The sequence below is a fragment of the Spermophilus citellus genome, assembly GCF_964194105.1.
Source record: "Spermophilus citellus genome assembly, chromosome: 5".
NCBI classification, from domain to species: domain Eukaryota; kingdom Metazoa; phylum Chordata; class Mammalia; order Rodentia; family Sciuridae; genus Spermophilus; species Spermophilus citellus.
The window spans coordinates 22,761,090-22,784,381 of record NC_138186.1 but is presented as its reverse complement, the minus strand read 5'-3'; the positions used below and the strand labels follow the sequence as shown (position 1 = coordinate 22,784,381).

Below are 23,292 nucleotides of genomic sequence, written 5' to 3'. Positions count from 1 at the left end.
ATCATTCTGGCCTAGAATCCTTCATTTCTTCCTATTTATTTCTCCTATGTCACATCTGATATAGGCACATGTGTCACTCAGATGTGATGTTACAATTTAACTTATAAAAGTTCTTTTCAGAAGAATGCCTTTCTATGAATTTTAACACACACTACAGAAAATGTATTAGTTTATCAGCTCTACTTTTGTCATATACTGTCAATTTCTTTCATATCTAGAGACTAAGCATTATAAAATTAGGACTTCATTTCCAGGATATACATACTATATACAGTACAGAAAAGTTAAATGAAACACACCTTACAGGACAAGGAGTAAGCTGAGATTTTATACCACATTCTAACAAAAAACCTTGTGTAGCCTCTTCCCTTCTAACTCCCTTAGCCCAGTGAACAATAATAGACAGTAAACCATTCATAGGTGGTTTAACAATTTCATTCAGAAGTGGTCTAACAATTCCAAACACAGTATTTCAAATCAGTTTTTAAGAGCTATTTTAAAAAAAGTTTTATTCAATCACTTTTAGTTTAAATGTGTCAAGCACTTCTAAATATATAGAAGGACTAGACACTCTGCATAAGAAGCTGTTCTCTATGCACACAGCCCTGGTAAATAAAATTGCACACATAGCAATGGTTATAATCCAAGGTATCTTCTAATATAAGCAATTGTCTTTTAACATTTCCCTTCTCACATCCTTCTCTCTACTTTTTGTCCAGTGGACAATACCGGCATAGATAACACTTAAAGATGGTTGAACAACTCTATGTCCAACCATGATAAACAAAAGTTAAAAGAATTTACAATTTAGAAAGCCTGAACTATAGAACATTCTCAGCAAATTATTACAAGAGGAAATGAAAAACAATGATGAAAATCAGCAGAGGGAGGGATTATATAGTGCACCAAAGAAAAATCTAATCAGAGGAGAAACCAAGTCACCTTGAATACAAAAAATAATCAGAAATAACTGAGAAAACAAATCATGTCCCAATAATAATCCTGAATGTTAATGGCCTAAACTCACCAATCAAAAGACATAAACTAACAGATTAAATAAAAAAAAAACAACAATATGCTGACTCCAAGAGACTCATCTCATAGGAAAATACATCCATAGACTAAAGGTTTGGGAAAAATCATACCACTCACAGGGACTGCAGAAGCAAGAAGGGGTTTCCATCCTCATATCAAATAATGTAGACTTCAAACTGAAGCCAATCCAAAAGGATAAAGAAGGACACTACATACTGCTCAAGGGAATCATACACCAACAAGACTTAACAATTATAAATATATATGTCCCAGACAATGGAGCAACTATTTCATCAAACAAACTCTTCTCAAGTTCAAGACTCAAAGAGACCAAAACACAATAATTTTGGGTGACTTTAACACACCTCTTTCTTCACTAGATAGACCTTCCAAATAAAAGCTGAACAAAGAAACTATAGAACACAATAATACAATCAATAACTTAGACTTAATTGACATATATAAAAAATTTCACCCTTCAAAGAGACAATACACTTTCTCCTCGGCAGCACATGGATCCTTCTCTAAAATAAACCATATACTATACCATAAAGCAACTCTTCACAAATACTAAAAAGTAGAGATACTACCTGCATTCTATCAGGTCATAATGAAATGACATTAGAAATCAATGATAAAATAAGAAATAAAATCTACTCCAACACCTGAAGACTAAATAATATGCTACTGAATGAACAATGGGTTCCAGAAGACATAAAAGAGGAGATTAAAAAATTTAGAGGTGAATGAGAACACAGATACAACATATCAAATTCTCTGGCACTCTATGAAAGCATTTCTAAGAGGAAAATTCATTGCATGCTGTTCATTCCTTAAAAGAAGAAAAAGTCAACAATTTAGTGACTTAACAGTATATCTTAAAGCCCTAGAAAAGGAAGAATAAACCAACACCAAAAGCAGCAGAAGACAGGAAATAATTAAATTCAGAGCTGAAACCAACAAAACCAAAAATAAAAGAAAACTTGAGAAAATTGACAGAGCAAGTTGATTCTTTGAAAAAATAAATAAAATTGAGAGACCCTTAGCCACGCTAACAGAGAGAAGAAGAGAGAAAACTCAAATCACTAAAATACGTGATGAAAAAGGAAATATCACAGCAGACACTACAAAAATACAGAAGATAATTAGAAATTATTTGGAAAACTTGTGCTCCAATAAAATAAAAATTATGAAAAGCATCGACAAATTTCTAGAGTCATGTAATTTGCCCAAATTGAATCAGGATGATATACACAACTTAAACTGATCAATTTCAAGTAATGAGATAAATGACGCCATCAAAATGTACCAACTAAGAAAGCCCAGGACTGGACCTACACAGCCAAGTTCTATAAAACGTTTAAAGAAGAACTAATACCAATACTCTCCAATTTATTTTGGGAAATAGAAAAAGAGGCAGCACTTCCAAACTCATTCTATGAGGCCAATATCACTCTGATTCCAAAACCAGACAAAGACACTTCAAAGAAAGAAAACTTCAGACCAATATCTCTAATGAACATAGATGCAAAAATTCTCAAAAAACTCTGGCAAATCAAATACAAAAACATATCAAAAACATCCTGCACCACGATCAACTGGGATTCATCCCAAGGATGCAACATTGGTTCAGCATACGGAAATCAATAAATGTAATTCATCACATCAATAGACTTAAAGATAAGAATCATATGGTCATCTCAATAGACACAGAAAAAGCATTGGACAAAATACAGCACCCTTTTATGTTCAAAACATTAGAAAACCTGGGGATAACAAGAACATATCTCAATATCATAAAGGCTATCTATGGTAAGCCCAAGGCCAACATCATTCTAAATGGAGAAAAATTGAAGGCATTCCCTCTAAAAACTGGAACAAGACAGGGATGCCCTCTTTTGCCACTTCTATTTAATATAGTTCTTGAAACACTGGCAAGAGCAATTAGGCAGATGAAATAAATTAAAGCTATACACATAGGAAAAAATTCAAACTGGCACTATTTGTTGATGATATGATTCTATACCTGGAAGACCTTAAAAGTTCCACCAGAAAACTTCTGGAACTAGTGAATGAATTCAGCAAAGTAGCAGGGTATAAAATCATCACCCATAAATCAAAGGTATTTCTGTATATCAGTGACAAATCCTCAGAAAGGGAAATGAAGAAAACTACTCCATTGTTAATAGCCTCAAAAAATAAAAATTAAAAAAAAAACAACATTGGGAATCAACTTAATGAAAGAGGTGAAAGATCTATACAATGAAAATTGCAGATCCCTAAAGAAAGAAATCAAGACCTTAGAAGATGGAATGATCCACATTGCTCTTGGACAGACAGAATTAATATTAACAAAATTACCATTCTTCCAAAAGCACTATACAGATTTAATGCAATTCCCATCAAAATCCCAATGTTGTTCCTCATAGATATAGAAAAAGCAATCATGAAATTCATGTGGAAAAGTAAGAGACCCAGAATAGCTAAAGCAATCCTTAGCAGGAAGAGTGAAGCAGGTGGCATCACTATACTGGAACTTAAACTATACTACAGAGTAAGAGCATGGTATTGGCACCAAAAGAGACTGGTAGACCAATGGTACAGAATAGACACAGAGACCAACCCACAAAACTACAATTATCTTATATTAGCCAAAGGTGCCAAGAACATACATTGGAGAAAAGATAGCCTCTTCAGCAAATGGTGCTGGGAAAGCTGGAAATCCATATGCAAAAAAATAGAATTAAACCTATATCTCTCACCATGCACAAAACTTTACTCAAAATGGATCAAGGCCCTAGAAATACAACCAGAGACCCTGTGTCTAATAGAAGAAAAAGTAGGCTGTAATCTCCATCATGTGGGGTCAGGCCCCAACTTCCTTAATAAAACTCCTATGGCACAAGATTTAAAATCAAGAATCAATAAATGGGATGGATTCAAACTAAAATGTTTCTTCTCAGCAAAAGAAACAATTTGTGAGGTGAATAGAGAACCTATACCTTGGGAACAAATCTTTACCCCTCGCACATCAGATAGAGCAGTAATCTGTAGGGTATATAAAGATCTCAAAAAGCTAAACACCAAAACAAAAACAAACAAACAAAACAAAAAACCCCAAATAACCCAATCAATAAATGGGCCAACGACCTGAACAGACACTTCTCAGAAGATGATGTACAATCAGTCAACAAATATATGAAAACAATGTTCATCATCACTAGTTAGAGAAATGCAACTCAAAACCACTCTAAGATTTCATTTCACTCCAGTTAGAATGGCAGCTATTAAGAATACAAACAACAATAAGTGTTGGCAAGGATGTGGGGAAAAATGTATACTCTTACATGGCTGGTGGGACCGCAAATTGATACAGCCAATAGAGAAAGCAGTATGGAGATTTCTTGGAAAATTGAGAATGGAACCACCATTTGACCCAGCTGTTCTTCTCCTCGGTCTATACACAAAGGACTTAAAAACAGCAGACTCTAGGGACATAGCCACATCAATGTTTATAGCAGCACAATTCACAATAGCTAAACTATGGAACCAATCTAGATAACCTTCAATAGATGAATGTATAAAAAATGTGGCATATATACACAATAAAATATTACTCAGCAATAAAAGAGAGTAAAATCATGGAATTTACAGGTAAATGGATGAAGTTAGAGAAGATAATGTTAAGTAAAGTTAGCCATTCCCAAAAACAAAAATGCCAAATGTTTCTTTGATATAAGGAGGCTGATTCATAGCGGGATAGGGAGCAGGAGCATGGGAGGAACAGACAAAGTCTAGATGGGGCAGAGGGGTTGGAGGGGAAGGGAGGGGGCATGGGGTTATTAATGATGGTGGAATGTGATGATCATTATTATCAAAAGTACAGGTATGAAGAGTATGAATATGATATGTATACAACCAGAGATATGAAAAATTGTGCTCTATATGTGTAATAAGAATTGTAATGCATTCTGCTGTCATATATAAATAAAACAAATTTTAAAAAGACAAGCAGAGACTCTTATCAGTTGCTTTTACTGAACCATGGTGAATAAGCATGACATGATGTCTTGGAGATCCAAACATTATGGTTTCAAATGTGCTGAGTTTGGAAGGTTAAGTACAAAAGTTAAAAACTCCATCTATGGGTTTGTATTTATAACAACAGCCACTGCAAGATCCACAAGTTGGAGATGGTGAAAGACTTCTAAGTCACTGGAGGAAAGCAGAGTGACATGAAGCAGAAACTTGACACCAGGATGGAGAAGAAAACAAGCAGCAAAGGAGAGGGGGCTGGGTAGGAGCTGATGTTACCTGCTGTGGGTAAGAGCAGTGTCAGGTCTAAGGCCCTGTGGTCAGGCCCAGTTCTAACACTGTACAGCTACCTGGCAAAATTTCAGCAGCAGACAAAATTGAATACCTCCAGTCAGGGGCATAGAAGAAGTTTTTGAAAAGTACTAGAAGAGATATTATGATTGAATCCTCCTGATACCTGGAATCCCTGGAACAGGTAATGATTTGGGTAGATGAAGTTATATTCTTTTCAACCTGGATATCAAGTGGTACTTTCCAAAAAAAAAATTAGAGGATCCCCAGGAATTTTCTGCCTCAAGAGGACACAAGACTCAAAGATTCCAAGAAGAAATAGTGGAAAGGACTACCTCTATTTTTATGTTCTCATTTATTAGAAGAAATAGGGATGTTCCTAGTGGTGCAAAAGTATCTAAATGGTTTAAATATCAAACCATCATTGATCTTGAGGACCAAGCATAGAACTTGTCACACTCTGAAAGAGCAACAGGTAAGTTTTAGCCCCACATGGAGGGTTTTTTCAGTGTGTTGGAATGGATCAGCCCTGAGAGAGACTCTGTAGCTGACTAATCAAGTCTAGGCTTCTCAAGTCTGATGAAGGGTGCTTAAGTGAGAGACAGGAAAGAAGCAGTAGGAGAAGTCACATTCACATGTAAAAATTGGAGGAGTGCAGTCCAAATTGGCCTTAGAAGAGGAGGGTCAAGGACATGTTTGGATAAGATCTGGCCATTGATCTTCTCACAGAGATGACAGTCAGCTGCCATGTTAAAATTCCAGGCAAGTAGCAGTTTATTCTAATGTAAAGTATTAAAATGGAAATCTGGCCTATGAGTTTCTTTAACCCTTGTATTAGCCACTCTGGTCCTAGGAGAACAAATATCATGAATCCTTTGGTTTTGGATTGATAAGAATGTCAATCTTAAGGATTGATCAGAATGTCTGTGAGACAGAGACTGTTGGACCCATTTTTTTCCCAACTCATGCACTTGGGATGCCCCTCCTAGAGTGTGTGTCACTTTTCCTGCTACCTTTACATGTTAAGGGGACTACATGTTTCCAATATAAGCTCCCTTAATTGGACTTGAAATTACTAGATTTGATATATTAACTGCAGATCCTTCTCAGGATTGAGCAGTTCTGCGCACTGAAAATATCCTTCTTCTTGGTTCAAACCTCATTTATTTCTTTTTCAGAGAAAGACCTGTTTGAACCATGGCCCCTGAGATTAATGATGGCCTGATGTGTGAACCATTTAGATGCCTCTGCACCAGTTGTACTTAGTACCATGTCTTCGTCCAACTTCTGTTGCTAATAATGCAATAACAAAGACTGTCTTTGCTATGAAAAAGGGGGGTTTATTTTGGGTCACATTTCTGATCAGAGGTCAAGTGTTCTTATCTGGTTAGGAACTACTTGCTGACAGAATTCAAGTACAACGCAAAGTATCACAGAAATAGCCCCAATATATATGATCCATTGATTTTTGGCCAACTTGCAATTGTAATTCAGCAGAGAAAGAATGGTCTTTTCCTCATATGCAAATACAAAATATATATAATTATAAAATCTAATAATAATATTCTCATATTTGATAATAAAAATACATTGAGAAAACAAAAAAATCTGATAGTTGAAATTTGGTAAAAATATAAAAGAAGGAACCTGAAACCCCAATTCCTGCCTCACTTAGGAGCACTTACATTCCTTCTCCCTTGGGGTGTTATCCGCTGTATTCTTTGCTTCCTTTGAATAAATATTGCTTTCCTAAATCATTTTTTATTGTTTGCTTTTGATGCATCCTGAAATTTCTTTCTGTGGTGTAAGTCAAAACCTGCCTGAGCTGAGTTGAGGTCCCCTTCTCCCTGTGCAGGATATCCTTAGGGGTTCTCCTGTGACAGTTGCATGATTTCTGAAAGTATGGGAGGGGGTGATGCAAAGAAGTTTGAACAAGCGATTGCAAAGAAGGAATGTTTGGAGTGTAATAAATATACTCATTATCTTGATGGTGGTGAGGGTTTTACTGGAGAATACAATGTTGAAATTTGTGAAATATAAATTAGACATTTAAGTGTTTATCATGTCAATTATACTTACTAAAATTTTACGAACATGTTTTAAAAATTAGAGAAGAAAATGAATTAAATACTTTCAGTTACAAGCTTTGTGGTTCTGTGGATTTATTTTCTGCCCAATCTACTTGGCTGTCTTCTCTAAGTGCTTGAAATGTGTGTCAACTAAAATGAATGTGGTCTAAGGGGGAACATGGTCTAGTTTGGTACATTTTGAGTGAGAGCTGTATTATGAATGGCTTGTTTAACAGGATGTGAACTGTGAGTCCAAAGTAAGAGACAGGAGCAGACACTGTGCAGCACAGTTCAGAAAAAATAAGTGAGACCACTGTTCATAGTGTAAGCGGTAGTGTCCATGGGATTGAAAAGTGGCAAAACATTTTGGAGACCAACTTGGGAGAAGCTTCAAAATGTACCCAATTTTTATCTCCACAACACCATTTTCAAGAAAGGGTATGAGAAAATAGATAGGATATTCATTATGGTCTAGCACCTAATACAAATCATTGTAATCATCTAAGCTTTCAATAAGTAGTTTATAGATGATGAAAAATAAGGAGGAACAGAGAGGAAAGTGGGAGGAGCCAAGAGGAAAACTAGGAGGTCCACTGCTGTCTTTTGTCCTTCCTGCTGCCTGCGCCAGAGACCTCAAACATGTGCCAACAATTTGTTAAAACAATGTGTTGCTATGAAGTTCTAGGTGTGCAGAGACATGACTCACTCAAGGCGATCCAAAAGACATATCAGAAACCGGCACTAAAGTGGCATCCAGATAAAATTCTGAAAATAAAGAGGACCCAGAGAGCAAATTCCAAACAAATGGCTGAGACACAAGAGGAAATTTTCAGATGCTATAAATGAGACATGTACGCCAAATGTGGCAAAGAAGGACGGGTGGAAATCATTTCCTAGTCCTAAATCCAGACGATGACTTCAGGCAACATTTTGGTGGAAGGGACCCATTTTTGTTATATTTGTTTGAAGGCCATTTGAGAATTTTGAGAACAAAAAGCTGCCTTGGAAAGCAGAGGCCATGTTGTGGCTGGTTTTTTTTTTCCTCTGCTTTTAGGGGATTAATGCATTTGGACATGGATTTTTATGGATATGATACAGCTTGGCTCTGTAGGTCAGGGGGGCCTCATTCATTTGCTTCCATGTCATATAGAGGCATGGGATGAGAAACTTCAAATTCATATAAATTCCTGAAAAACTAATAAATGACATAGAAATCACCACAAAGAGATTTGTCAAAAATGGTGAAGAAAAAGTAGAAGTTAGAGAAGATGGCCACAGTTCCTAATGAGCAATGAGAGGGAGTAGCTGCTATGCTAGGATAACAGGTAGTTCATATGCACTAACAGAATGTGGAACTATCACCAGCGCCATGTGAGGATCAACAGGAACTCTTTTTGGAAGATGCTGTTACAGGACACTGGCTTGCTGAGAAGCTGAGGGAGTCTCAGAGTCCCCCTCTTTAAACCCCAACTCTTACAATTGTGCCAGAAAGATTTCAGACGTGTCTCTCAGAGTAACAGGTGTGAGTTCATTAGAAGGAACAGAAAAAGGGAAAAGAAGACACTCTGTCTTGTGAAGGGGGGTCCCCTCAGAAAAGAAGATGACACTCTTCTCCTGCCCTACAGTTGTATTGGGGGTATCCCAGGAAGTTTATAGAAAGTCCCAGCCAGGTCCATCTCTTGAGTTTTCACTGAAAACAGGATGACATCAGATTTTAAAAGTCTCCACCATTACAATTCTAGGTCACTTGGTCCAGAAGTCATGATTAGGGGGAATGATCCTTATCTCCCTGACTTCTGCAAACTGGTCTTCATAAGGATCACAAATGTTCCCCTTCAGGGAACCTTTATTGGAATTTCTGGCCTGTATTTCTCCTACAGATAACAGATAGTATTCTGAGGAATGTGACATATTCTGACAACTTAGGCCAGGCAGAACTGGAGGCAAATAGCTTTTTAAAAAATAAAGCACTTGGAAGTTGGTACTGTGGACACACACATTAGAATTATTCCTTTGACCTCAGTTCCCACTGCTCACATCTCTCTGTTCCCTATTTCAAACAAACCTTAGTTTTAGTGTAATTATACTTAAAGTATTTATTAGCATCTCATCTGAGCCCCTGCTGCTCCAGGAATCCCTGAGAAGCTCCTGAGAATGCCCACATTAATGTGCATAGCATGAGAAGTGTAGTGTGTAGGTGTGGTCAGAGCCACTCAGAAGACCCACAAATGCTCCAAATGGCCAAAGCCTTAGTTATAGTTAAAGCAACATCCCAGGGTTTCATAAATTGACTTTCAGACCACTTGATTCATAATTGAATCAAGCCTTTATCGAAGCACACAAGTGGCGACTGACCAGAACATAAAGCTGTTCCCCTGATCAGCCCCGAACAATTGTAAGGGTGCCCCTTTTAAGCCTGAAAACCACAAAAGGAATGTTTGGGGGTTTAACCAATGCAAGCAAGCCAAGTTACAGAAGCTGGAGATTGCAATCAGGCAGTAACAAAATACCTCAGACTGTATGATTCCTTACATGAAATGCTCTCAATAGGCAAATACATAGAGAAAAATATGGATTAGTGGTTTCCAGAGCTTGGGGAAGAGGGAGCAGTTACTGGAGAATAATTATAAATGAGTATCCCATTTGTTTTTGAAGTGATGTAAATGTTCTTGACTAAGATAATGGTGACAGTTGTACAGCTCTGTGAATACTTGAAATTGAATGATTTCAAGGGGTGAGTATTGTTAAACCATAGTTTTGAGATGGAGAGATCTCTGAAATACAAGCTGTGCTTGTTGTTAGCCTGGTCCATGGGCAAATTCCCTAAGTCACTAGCAGCATTATCATGTAGCAGTTGGAAAAATGTCCACGGGATCTAAAGATATTTTGTTGTAAAAATCCAGGGAGCAGGAGGTGCAGATTACTTTCATTAAATCTACAATATATAGAGAGAAGAGGGATATGACTGGGATAGGAAGAGAGTCAGTAGAAACATGTTTCTGTAGCCTCTTGGTTGGTTGAGTCAATAAACAGAATAAAATTTTGTCTCAATGGCTGATCTTAAAAATATGGGAAAAAATATGCTGCAGTTATTTTTTTCTTTGTTGGTTTAGCTTGAAACTATCAGTTAAACTCATATCTTTTCTTTTCTTCATCCTACTTATAACTGAATTTAGAATGTCTCAGATTCCTTCTCTTTTCAATATTATGGTAAGCATATTCATGTTTTTACAAGCATTATTTATCTGTTTACTTTCACGTGTATTCATTTATTTATTTTTGTATACAGAGAGTAAAGCCAGGGATACCTAACCACTGAACCACATCCCCAAATATTTTTATTTTTTGATTGTCACAGGGTCTTGCTAATTTGCTGAGGTTGGGTTTGAATTCTAGATCCTCCTGCCTCTGCCTCCCTAACTGCTGAGATTACAGGCATGTGCCAAGGAATAATGGTGTTATTAAAAAAATGCCATGGCACCTTCAGTGAAAATTTATGGAAGCCCTCATTCTCGGGTCATTTAAATGGAGGGTTAGCACCTAAGAACCTGATAAATGCCTGATAAATGTTTTGCCTCACCCTAATTCAGGTACTCAGGAGAGAAAACTAATTTTCATTAATTTGAAAACAGACAGGTATCTGCTGATGGACAAACTTCTAGAAAATGTTCCCTGCTTCAGAGGAAGAGACATTTGGTCTGCTCTCTTCTTGGGACAACATGTCAACATGAAGTACTTCCAATTGCTTGAAGTTGGTACAAAGAGGGATGGGGAAGAGTGTGGAGCTTGGATGACATGAACTACTAAACCAATGTGCTCCAGGTGGTCCCTGCCTCAGAACCTGCTGATGGACACACTTGAGGTCCGAGCCATTTTGATTCAGTCTCTGTTTCTGTCACATTGCCAATGAGGAGTAGGACTGCTTATATACCAGTTCCTCAGCCTAAGCACCAAAAGTTGGAAAAGGGATCAGCTGCTTCGATTTTGGACACTGTGTTTTCTAAGAGGGTGCTGCACTGGTAATAATGAGTGGTAGAGAACTGGAAAACAAAGTTTTTATTTTTTTTTTCTGGTGTGGGAGATTAAGGCCAGAGTCTTGTGTGTATGAGGCAAGCACACTACCACTAAATTATATACACAGCCCTTGGAAACAACCTTTTTAAAAATTTATTTTTATATAATTATGAGTGCATAGTAAGTATGCAAAAAATTTGTTTAATTGTAGCAATTTCATGCATGCATATAAAGTACTCTAACTGAATCCACCCTACCTGTAACACTCTCTTGTCCCCCCTTGTGCTTTCCTCACCCCTTATCTTTCCTATTAGTCCATATTCTACTTACATGTCATTTTATATCATTCTCTATACTCCACATATGAAAGAAAACATCATATACTTGCTTTTCTGAAACTTGTTTTGCTTAAACATGATGTTTTCCAGTTTCATCTGTTTTCGTACAAATCACATTTCCTTCCTTTTTATGGATAAATTAAACTCTACTGTACACATATACTTACCACTTTTTTGATGAATTTATCTGCTAATGGGCACCTAGGCAGATTTCATAATTTGGCTCTTGTGAACTATGCTGGGACAAACTTGGGTATGCAGCTGTCTCTTCTACTATGCTGACTTTGATTCTTTCATGTGAACACAGAGAAGAGTGGTATAACTGAATCATGTGGTAGGTAGCACTACCTTTAGTTCCTGATGAAACTCCTTACAATTTCCCATAGTGATGGGGCTAATTGACATTCCCACTAACAGCATATAAGGGAAAGGGACACATTCCATTTAGCTGAATCTCTCCTTTGTGTCAGGCAGGAGGCTCAGAATACAGACCTATATGACTTTCCTCCCCTAAAATCTCAGCCTGTCATTCTGTCTTTTCTTTCTGTCAGTAGGGAAGCCCAGATTTGTAGGATCTGTGTCCTTCCCCAGTCCCCACTGTGTTTTTCCCAGGGGACTTTGTAGCCTGCCTTTGGCTGTCAGTTTAGAGTGCTTTCACTTTCAGAATCCTCTAGAAAACATGCTGTGCCCAACTCCACCCCAGTGTCTCCCTTGGTGTTCCAGTGTAAACCAGTGGGTGACAGAGGCCAGGCTAGGGGAGCAAGAGCAAGGGAATTCATGACCTGACTCAGGTCCCATGGATTTCTTCCCTGGGGCACTGAATGCTTATTGGAAGGTAGGAATTCCCAGATCTAATCAGGCCTGGTAAAAGGTCTTTGGGAGTGCAGAAGCCCCAGAGTGGACCTGAGAGAGGCACAGCTGTAGATCCTGGTCCTGTGATTCAGAAGTCAGCACAAGGCTAGTAGAACTGAGACCTGAGAGAGAGACTCTGTGGAAGGTGGCAGGTGAGGACTTCTCTGTGCAGGGGCTGAAATGGACCAAGGCAAGTTTAGAAACCCCAGGCCACCACTGGGAGAAGGGATGCCAGAAACTGAGATGAGAAAAGACAATCTAAAAAGTCAGTGTCATTGCTGTGTTTAGAAACAGCTTCTTGGGAGATCATGGGGGTCAATGGTACAGCAGGACCTTGCTTAGGGCAAGTCCCAGAGAAGGGCAGCAGGGTTCCAAGAAGACAAAGGTGCTGCACAGCCTCCTGGCTTCTCTGCTTGCCTCTTGCCTGCCCCTGGTTGGCTCTGGACCTCTCCATGTTGGGTGTTCATGCTCCAACACCACTCCCACCTACTGGCCCTATTTTCTCACCTCTCCTCTCTCCTCGGGGAGTCACAGAATAACTCTGCCTTACCTTTCACTGTGCTTTTAAAATCTCCATTATACAGTTCACAACCAGTGCAACCTTTATTTATCTGAGGTTTCCCCCTAATTGATGGAGCTCTTGCTGTTTCCTGAGCATACTTGCAGGTGCTTAAAATCAGGATTCCAGGTACCTTTCCTGCCAATCTTGTGGGTCCAACAATAAATGAGAAAAGGAATTACAATTTCAAGTGATGAGTCAGGGTGGGGAGGAGGGAGCTGTAGACTAGGACATCTGGTACCTCTTGGTATTGAGCCTAGGAGAGAGCAATGAGTGATTTGAGCCTAGTGACAGAGATTTGAAGGGGAACCTCTTAATTTGTATATCACTATTTTCCAAAGCTCAGAGGCGATTGGGGGGATCAGGGTGGGTAGTGGTGGAGGCTGTGATAGAGGAGAACTGCAGCAAACTACCAGGCCAGGCAGGTGGGATGCCATCTACAAAACACGTTTTGAGCTTCTCCCAAGCACCACTGGAGACTTAAGGGAGAGCTCAAAGGATCAAGATACCACTTCTTGTTCTTATCAGAACATGGGACACCCATGTTCTGATACTTCCCAGCCCACTTGCTTTGCATTTTAGTGAGCAGGGGCTGATTGTACTTGGGATCTCATGGTCATGGAGGTCAGAGGCTATTCAGTGGAGACATGTGGTTTGTACTAGGCACAGGATCACAGGGGCTAGAGAAGTGGAGTTGGGTGTAATGATTTGGGAGGGTACTGAAGGCTTGCTTGGGCATGGATTTAGGGGGATCTTTGAGAAATGGGAAGTTGTCAAGGAGGTTTCCCAGAATCTAAGGCCCTCCTCGGGTGAGGGAGGGTCTCACTGCATAGAGCTGCCCCATGGTGTTTAAACCCACTGTCTCTGGCTTCAAGTAGCACCTTCTTGCTCTTTCTTTGACTACTCACTCTTCTTTCTTCAACCTGTCAACTTCTGTTCTCCTCTGCATGCTTTTCTGCTCTTCCTTTACTTGACAGTTTGATGTTATACAGAGATCAGCCCCTTCCTCACATGTCTAATCCACTCCCATGGATTTCACTGGTACTCAGAAGTTTTCTGATTCACAAGAAAAATGAAAGCCAAGCAGAGACCACACACAGTGTCCTCAGCCCCATTTCATTGTGTTTCTCTGTCTTCTTTGCCCCCAGACCCTGCATCATGGATTCTCTTTCAAAAGCAAATGGCACCTTTGCCATCCAGGTTTTGAAGATGCTGTGTCAAGACAGACCTTCACAAAATGTGTTTTTTTCTCCCCTGAGCATCTCCTCTGCTTTGGCCATGGTCCTCCTGGGGGCAAATGGGAACACCAAAGACCAGATGGCTCAGGTAAGCTCACCTGTCACTCAGGAGGAGAGACTGGTCTGCAAGGAGAGGGTACAGAATGAAGGGACGGAGAGAGGTGAGGTGTTTCCTCAAGTGAAATGTTGTGGTGGTTGCTTGCAGGGGTTACTGTGTAATCTCTTTTTCATTTATAACTTTTCTTGTGAGTATTGATAAATTTTTCTTACAATTGCTGATGTCAGTCTATGTTTGGTAGATATGTGTGCTTTCTTTGAAAAGATCAATTTTTGGACTCATGAGCATTTTGTGTTTTTCCCTAAATTCCTCAGGATTTTTTTTCTCCCTTTTCTAACATTGTGTGTTGGGAGTTTTGTTATATCATTATTTCCTTTGGAACATTAAAATAATTAATGCTGCTTAACTATTTTTTGATGAAATTACTTGGTTTGGTAATAGAACATTCATATTATTTTCTAAATTATAAGTCATATATTTAAATATTATATTAAATATGAGAATCATTCTTTAGAAGAGGATAAACATTTTTAGTCTTTATTAAGAATCATCAAGGTCAGTGTGGAAACTCTCTTCAACTGCTGCTGCTGGCATGAAAGACTTACGGATGTCTCCCCAATAATAGCCACTCCAGAGTCCCCTTCTTCTGCTGCAGTCTTGCCAGGGAGAGGTCCTTCCAGTGACACCAAGATAAAAATGGACATAGTTCTAAAGGCTGTGGGGCACCCCTATAATGAAAACAAATTTGGGTTGTAGAGAGAACCTGAACCATGCAAGGACTCATTGACTTCATCAAGAAGTTCCTTAAACTTGTGGCCTTGGAACAGTTGTTCACTTATGAGAATCAGTCCTTTGCTCCTCCCCCAGATGAGGGATATTTGGGCAGTGATGTTAAACTGCTCCTACATTACTGCAAATCTCAGGCCTGGGCATGAGCCACAGAGGAAAAAAAAAAAAAACTTGCTACTCAAAATCATGTTTCACACAAGAAACAGCTCCAAAAAGTTCTAATGCTTATTGTGACAAGAGACTTAACTGATATGATCTATGTGTCTACTATGACTCATGCTTATTCATAAGAAAACAATTGTGGAGTGAATAGACTAACAAAAATATGATTGTGTTAATACACAAATATTCTCAAAAGATTGCCATTACATTATGCCTGTTGCTCCTGCCTGTTACTACTGTTGTTTCAGATTTGCCTCTAAGGTTGAAAAGACTGAAACTACACAAACCTGTATTACCACTTTTGAAAATGATTCAAATTGGCTTCTTGTAGAATTGTCATTCTGCTAATTTCTTTCATGGTCAAAATTAATTTACTAAAAGGTTTTTCTTTCTGGTTTTAAATTATTCAGGAAACTTCAGTTTGTGTGGGATAAAAGATGTTTATATATTTTTTCTTTCAAATTAACTTGTCAAACCAAGTCACATTGACCCCTTTGCTGAATACCTTATATATTCCGTTAGACGGCATTCCAGTTACAAAATAAAAGGTTTGGTAATTTGGTTGTACATCTTTGCCAGGTGACAGGACTTTTCTTGTTAATTTCTGGCTAATATCTAGGCAAAAAAGAAGGTATATTGACCAACTGGAAGACTGAGAAAAATATACATAGCTTAAATTTAATTATGTTGGGAAACGGAAGTCATTTTACAAATTCTAGGAATATGAGTTTTATAGATTTTTTTGAGTACTGTCATTTAAGATTGCATCCCAAAGTTGTGCTGCTTTGTCACTTATTTATACTATGTCAAAAGCTAGTGCTGAGTAAATATGAAGAAAACAATAGTCAACATGTTAGTTATTTGATTGTTACATAGGAAAGTTATTTCTTTAGAAATTGTTCTTAATAATTAGTTAGTAGGTTAATTTCCATGTTGTTGGTATTTTATTTGTAGTGTTATTGATTTTTAGTTTCCTACATTGACGTCATTAAATATAAATTGTGTGATTTACGTATTTCAGAGTCAAATGAAACTCCCTTGTTGAATATGACACCTTTATTGAAATATAAAGTATCATATAGTAATCATATATTATCTCTCTCTAGGATACTGTTTAAGAACTGATTTATTCTTATTAATCATATTGCTCATTTTATACTTTTATTTCCTTTTAAATGTTATCATGATGATTGCATTACTGTCCAAATTTTTCTTGGACTTTTAGTTTTTTGAACTGCATCTTTGTAAATAAATAAAGGCAAGTAATATTACTGTTTTGAACTGCATTATTTTGTACATAAATAGAGGAAAGTTTTTCTCTATTCCTGACAAATTTATGGTTTCCATGGGATATAGGACTTAAGAATAGTCCCTTTTCTGAATCTCTCTTGCCCCTTTCGTTTTGTAATATTGCTCATCTATAAACTATGCAGAGAGCTCTGTGCAGGTACAAAACCCCCGTATCTTACTCAGCAGTTTCCTGGCCCCTCTCTCCACCTATCCCACCAGTGTCACTTCTCAATTAGAATCAACTTCCTCTCAAAGGATAAATTCATGCAGTATTTGAGAAGAATATTGCTTGAAAATTCTTGTGGAGATCAAGATCAAAACTGAGAGGGTTTTCTTGCTTTCCTTCACAGGCAATGTCTTTAAACACAGAGGAAGACATCCATAAGGGCTTCCAGATGCTTCTCCCCCAAGTGAACAATCTTGGGTCTAAGTACTTGCTTACAACAGCCAACAGGCTCTTTGGAGAGAAGACCTATGATTTCCTCTCAGTAAGCTGATTCAACAGAACATTAAAAGTGGAATTTAAAATACCTGGAAATATACAACCCAGAAGAGAGACCCTAGAGACCAGGCAGTATGGCATTTTGGGGAGGCTGTGACAAGAGGATGGAGAGTAAGGGGCCATCTTGGGCAACCTAGTGACACCCTTGTCTCAAGAACAAAATGGAAAACTGTCTTGGGACATAGCTCAGTGGTACAGAATTTGCCTAGCATGCTCAAGGCCCTGAGCTCAATTCCCAGTACTGAAAAACCAAGCAAAAATAAATAAATAAGAAAACAAATAAATAAATAGGTAAATAAAAGGATAATATTCCAGAGAACTTGAGAAACTCACAGTAAACTGTTTTTTATAAAGACCCCAATTCTACAAACATAACTTGTATTATTTCAATTTTGGCAATATCTAAAATTTCATTTATTTTCTCTCGAGCTCAGGAAATATCTCCTAACAAACTGAAATATTTCACCATCAAGTAGCTTAAGATTTGATCATGTTTTTAATTTTAAGAACAACCTAAAAATAGCCTTCAGAATGCCTTGAAGCTCACTGTCATTTTATTGAGCAACCTGGCCATTTGAACTATTTCTCTCCAAAGACATTTAAGGCGTCCTGTCTTCAGTTCTACCATGCGGAGCTGGAGCTGCTGTCCTTTGCTGAAGCTACAGAGAAGTCCAGGGAGCATATAAATACTTGGGTCTCTAAAGAAACAAAAGGTCAGAATTATAAGTTATTTCCCTCTCCTCCCACCCCACCCCTGTTCTCCTCTCTTCTGTCCTCTACCTCTCCTCCTCACTGCTAATGTCACTGGTGTTGCAGAACCATCAGAGCAAGGTTGCCTGGCTGAGCCTCTTGGTGCCTGTGAACCTTAGTGGCTCACAGAAGATCTGATCAGTGCTCAGGTTTTCAAAACCAGAGAATTAATGCTGTCTGTTTTCCTAGGGCCAGAGTGGCTGATGCAAGTGTCAATAGAAACCTGTAGGTCAGATTTCCCATGTAATACTTTACATGTCACTGGCCTGTATTGTTCACACAGCAGATGACTGTCATCTATGGGAACAGATCAATGGCCAGATCTTCCCAAGTCATGCCTTTGGCCTTTCTCTTCCTGGGGTCAGTTTGGACATCACTTCTCCCACTTTTACATGTTAAGATGACTTCTCCTACTTCTTCTTTCCTATCTCTCACGTAAGTGTCCTTCATCAGACTTGAGAAGCCTAGACTTGATTAGTCAACATCTCTCAGGGCTGATCCATTCCACAGATTGAAAACACCCTGCTTGTGAGGTTAAAATGTACTCATTTCTGTTTTAGAGAGTGACAACTTCTAACTTTGGTCCTCTAGGTCAATAATGGTTTGATATTTGAACCATCAGTCACTTACACATCTCTAGGAATGTCCCTATTTCTGCTAACAAATGAGACAGTAAAAAATAGAGGTAGTTCTTTCCACTACTTCTTCTTGGAGTCGTCTCTTCTTGTGCCCTCTAGAGGCAGCAAATTAGCAGGGATGCTCTTAGTTCCTTGGAAACATACCACTTGATGTACAGGGAAAGAAGGACATACCTTCACCTATCCAAATTATTACCTGTTCCAGGGATTCCAGGTGCCAGGAGGATACAATCATATTATCTCTTATATAGCTTCCAGAAACTCCTCCTATGTCACTGCTCTGGAGCTATTCAATTCTCTCTGCCCCAGGAATGTGGCCAGGTATCTGTACAATGTTAGAACTGGGCCTGACCACAGGGCCTTAGACCTGAAGCTGCTTTTGCCACAGTAAGTAATGTCAGCTCCTACCCAGCCCCTCTCTCCTTTGCTGCTTGTCTTCTTCTCCAACCTGGTGTCAAGTTTCTGCTTTGTCCCAACCTGCTTTCCTCCAGTGACACAGAAGTCTTTCACCATCTGCAATTTGGTGGCTCTTCCAGTGTCTATCATCATGAATACCATTCACAGCTGGGATTTTAGACTTTGATACATATCATCCAAACTCAGCACATATGAAACCATAACGTTTGGATCTCCAAGACATCATTGTGATGTTTATTCACCATGGGTTCAGAAAAAGCAACTGACAGAATTTGTGCTTTTCTTGAAAGGTAAAATTCCAGAGTTGCTATCAATGGGCTCGATTGATGAGCAGACCAGGCTGGTTCTTGTCAATGCCATCTACTTCCAAGGAAAATGGGACGAGACATTTGACAAAGCATGCACAACAGAAATGCCTTTCAAAGTAAACCAGGTAGGGAGAGACTTTAAAAAATTATGCTAGTCTGAGGAAGAAATTGAATAGAAAATTTAACTTTGTAAAGGCATAATTGGTTAATAATAATTTCAAACTTATCATCTCTTTTAATGAATTTTAATCTCAATGGAAAAATGACTTGAATAAATAATACTTGCTATCTATTATGGTTTACAGCCTATTAGCGCTTTAAATGCCTCTGATGAAGTCTCATAATGTATTGGTTGAACCTTATTCTGGACACAAATATCTCCTTATAGACACAAGTTGCTTGGATAAAAAGCAAAAAGAGGTGATATATATATATATATATATATATATATATATATATATATATATATATATATATCAGACATGAGACAGAGTACAAAGAGGGAATGTGAAAACACATATATTGAATCATGATTTTTGTTTTGTTTTTACATTTTTGTGCAATGAGGGATCAACCTCATAACCTTGTCCATGTTAAGCAAGTGGTGCACCATGAAGCTACACCCCAGATTTTTAATCTATTATTCTTTAAATTAAAATAATGTCACATTTAGGTACTAGAGTTGTGCCTCTGTGGCACAGCACTTGCCTAGCATGTGCAAGCCTCTGGGTTCAATCCTAAGGACCACATATAAATAAACAAATAAAATAACTAGTTATTGTGTCCAAGCACAACTAAAAAATATCTTAGAAAATAATCTCACAGTTGAATTGTTGTTAATCATACCTTATCATTATTGATTCAACATCTGCTGCTTTGTATTATTAAAAATGACTGCAAAGGCCCTAGTCAACTTTAAATAAAACTGATATTAGTATAGTTTGCTAAATTCTGTAAACCCTTAAGATGCAATGTAATGCAATAAGGAAGCTTGTATGCATTAAATTCCTCCCCTTATTTATAAGGCATATTTCAGATAATTATTCATTAATTTCTAGCAGTGCTGGACCCCAGCAGAGTTGAGAGTTTTCTTGCCCTTTTTATACCATTTTAAATGCTGTGTTCATGTGGTCATTCCTCTCAGTGGGACGTATGGCCAGTGCAGATGATGTGGCAGCAAGCCAATTTTAACTACATCTACATCAGTGAGGCCCAGACACAGGTGTTGGAACTGCCCTACGCTGGCAAGATGCTGAGCATGATCATCCTGCTCCCAGATGAGGACGTGGACCTCAGTGTGGTGAGTTGGGAGGGGCTGCACTCCTTTAAACTCACAATTTCTGTGGGAAGAAGTGGGTACACCCTGTGCCTTTCCTTCACAGTATCTCCAACCCAAGAGCCCAAATGGCCCAGCCCTGTCCTCCTTGCTTCCTTGCGGTATGATCCTTATAGAAAGAGAGTCAACCATCCTCTCAAGGGTGGCAGTGCACCGTGATGACCTAAAGGGTCTCTGTGAGCAGAGCAGCTCCCATGGGCTTTCCCTCTCTTCAGGTCCCTAATGTGAGGATGAGTTTCCACAAACAGTGCCTCATTCCACCTTAGACAGATGTCCCTCTCCTGGAGAGGCTCACACTGAGAGCCCTTCCTTTCCCCAGTCTCTTTGGCTTGCCAGCAGTGGTTTACCATGTGAAAGCTAAGCCTCCTTCAAAGCAACAAATACCACTAGAAAAGCACCACTGACTAGGCATAGATGCTTTTCACAAATAAACATGGCTTGCTAGTGGATGAATAAGGAGGGACAGCCACAGTCTTCCTGCAGGGAAATCATCTATGGGATAGCACGTGGGGGTGGTGGACAAGTCAGATCTCTCACAAGCTTCTGGGCAGCTGAAGGCACTGCTGGTCCTGTGTGGACAGTCAACAAGGAATATTCATGGAAATGTCTGTGTGTCTGTCGATACCCACCATAGTCTGAATATGAACCTGTGATTCTGGTCTTTCAGGTGGAAAATAACCTGACTTTTGAGAAATTCATAGCCTGGACAAAGGCAGCCTCTTTGCAGAATACTGAAGTGGAAGTTTTCCTTCCAAGATTTAAACTGCAGGAGGATTATGAAATGAAGTCTGTGCTTCAGCGTTTGGGAATGGTCGATGCTTTTCAACCGGGCCAGGCTGAATTGTCTGCCATGTCAACTGAGACAGACCTGTGTCTGTCCAAGGTTGTGCACAAGAGTGTCGTGGAGGTGAATGAAGAAGGCACTGCAGCTGTGGTAGCCACAGCCGTAAACATAGTTCTATTCGGCTCATCATGTAAACCAACATTCTGTGCTGACCACCCCTTCCTTTTCTTCATCAGGCATAATGAAACCAACACTGTTCTGTTCTGTGGCAGGTTCTCATCTCCCTAAGGGTTGTACTTCCTCTCCATGGAAAATTTCCCTCTTTCCATGTCCCCAAAATTTCACTACAGTTCATAAGGATGGGCCTTTAGTTGAACACCAAGTAGAAAAATGAGGGCAGGGTCCTAAGCCTTCTGAACAACTTGCCAGTGTGATCTCATCGTGCACCACACTCAGCTGTCCCCATACTGCCCACTCATTTGTACCATAGAACCAGGTCATGGCCAGTAGGCTGTCCTGATTTCTTGTTGTATTATGCGTGGAGTACAGATTGCATAGGATAGCTTGCAAACTTTCCCCAGATGGCCCCAAACACATTTCTAACTCATTTTAAATGCAATTCTTCTACTTATACTGTGCTTTCCTGGTACTTCAAATTTGTCACACACCTTTCTTAGTATGAATGCCACAATAGTAATAAATGCTGGAATATACTGTTAGTATTATCCAAGTTTATAGAGAAACAAGTTTTAGTCTGAAGGTGTTTCTCAGTGGTAGAGCACTTGCCTAGCATGTGTGAGGCACTGGGTTAGATTCTCATCACCACATATAAATTAAAATAAATAAAATAAAGATATTGTGTCTATCTAAAATGAAAAAAAAAACAAAAAACTTTACCAAACATTTTGTCTATCTTTGACATTCACCATTGCTTTGCATATCATTACAATATATACTAGGAACACAAGGGGACAGAGTCCTTTGACACCTGCTCTTTAATATGTGTTCCCAATTTATACAGTGTTTATGTCAACCAGATTGGACAGTTGAATAGCTTTGATCTACCACATACCCCTCTTGCAACTAGGAAACCTTGCCTGGTAGTATTGCATTTCTCAACCTCCAACCCAAACACTTATATGCCATTAGTCCTTAAAGTTCCATTAATGTCATCTTCTTCAAGATATTTTCCCATTCTCCATAATCAGAGGTACATCTTTGAACTTTCACAATAACTGCCCATGATAGATGCACTGCTTATTTATTAATCATTTTTGTTCTTAGTCTTTGGACTAGGCCTTAAAGTCTCCTAGATTTGTCTACATGCTATAGTGTGGTAATAAATAATTTGATCCTATATGACCTCGGTAGTAATTTGTTAGTTGTTGAACATCACCAACTTTGTTGTTCCTTTTAGATATTTTCATCCCAATGACATTCACATTTTCACAGTCCTGAGCCATCTAATACATGGCTCAAATGTGTTGTGCAACCACAAGTTTTAATGTGTGCTCAAAGGTTTTCATTGCCTCCAAGAAAAACCTGTATCTACTAAGCAGTAAATCATCATCCCTTCCTCCCTCCAGCCACTAGCAACCATGATTCTGCTTTTTGTGTCCATGGATTTCCCTGTTCTGCATATTCCATATAGACTGAATCATAAAATATATTACCTTTTGTGTCTGGCTTCTTCACTTAGTGTGATGTGTTCTAGGTTGAATCCTGTTGTGGCATATATCGGTATTTTATTCCTTTTTTATGAGAATTTGCTTGAATACCTATTTACACTGTTCTGTGTACATATAAATTTAGAAATAGAATTGTTGT

At 38.7% G+C, this 23,292-nt stretch overlaps 1 protein-coding gene across 1 annotated transcript; it reads left to right on the top strand.

The window, feature by feature from the left end:
• Positions 1-14,348: 14,348 nt before the first annotated feature.
• Positions 14,349-21,753, top strand: LOC308649101 (serpin B9-like; the record flags this gene model as incomplete). The annotated part of the gene is made up of 6 exons (XM_081294458.1): positions 14,349-14,519; positions 17,081-17,218; positions 17,828-17,945; positions 19,328-19,470; positions 20,490-20,645; positions 21,349-21,753. The coding sequence occupies exons 1-6, from the start codon at positions 14,352-14,354 to the stop codon at positions 21,751-21,753; spliced, it is 1,128 nt and encodes a 375-aa protein (XP_081150584.1). The 5' UTR covers positions 14,349-14,351.
• Between the last annotated feature and the right edge of the window lie 1,539 nt (positions 21,754-23,292).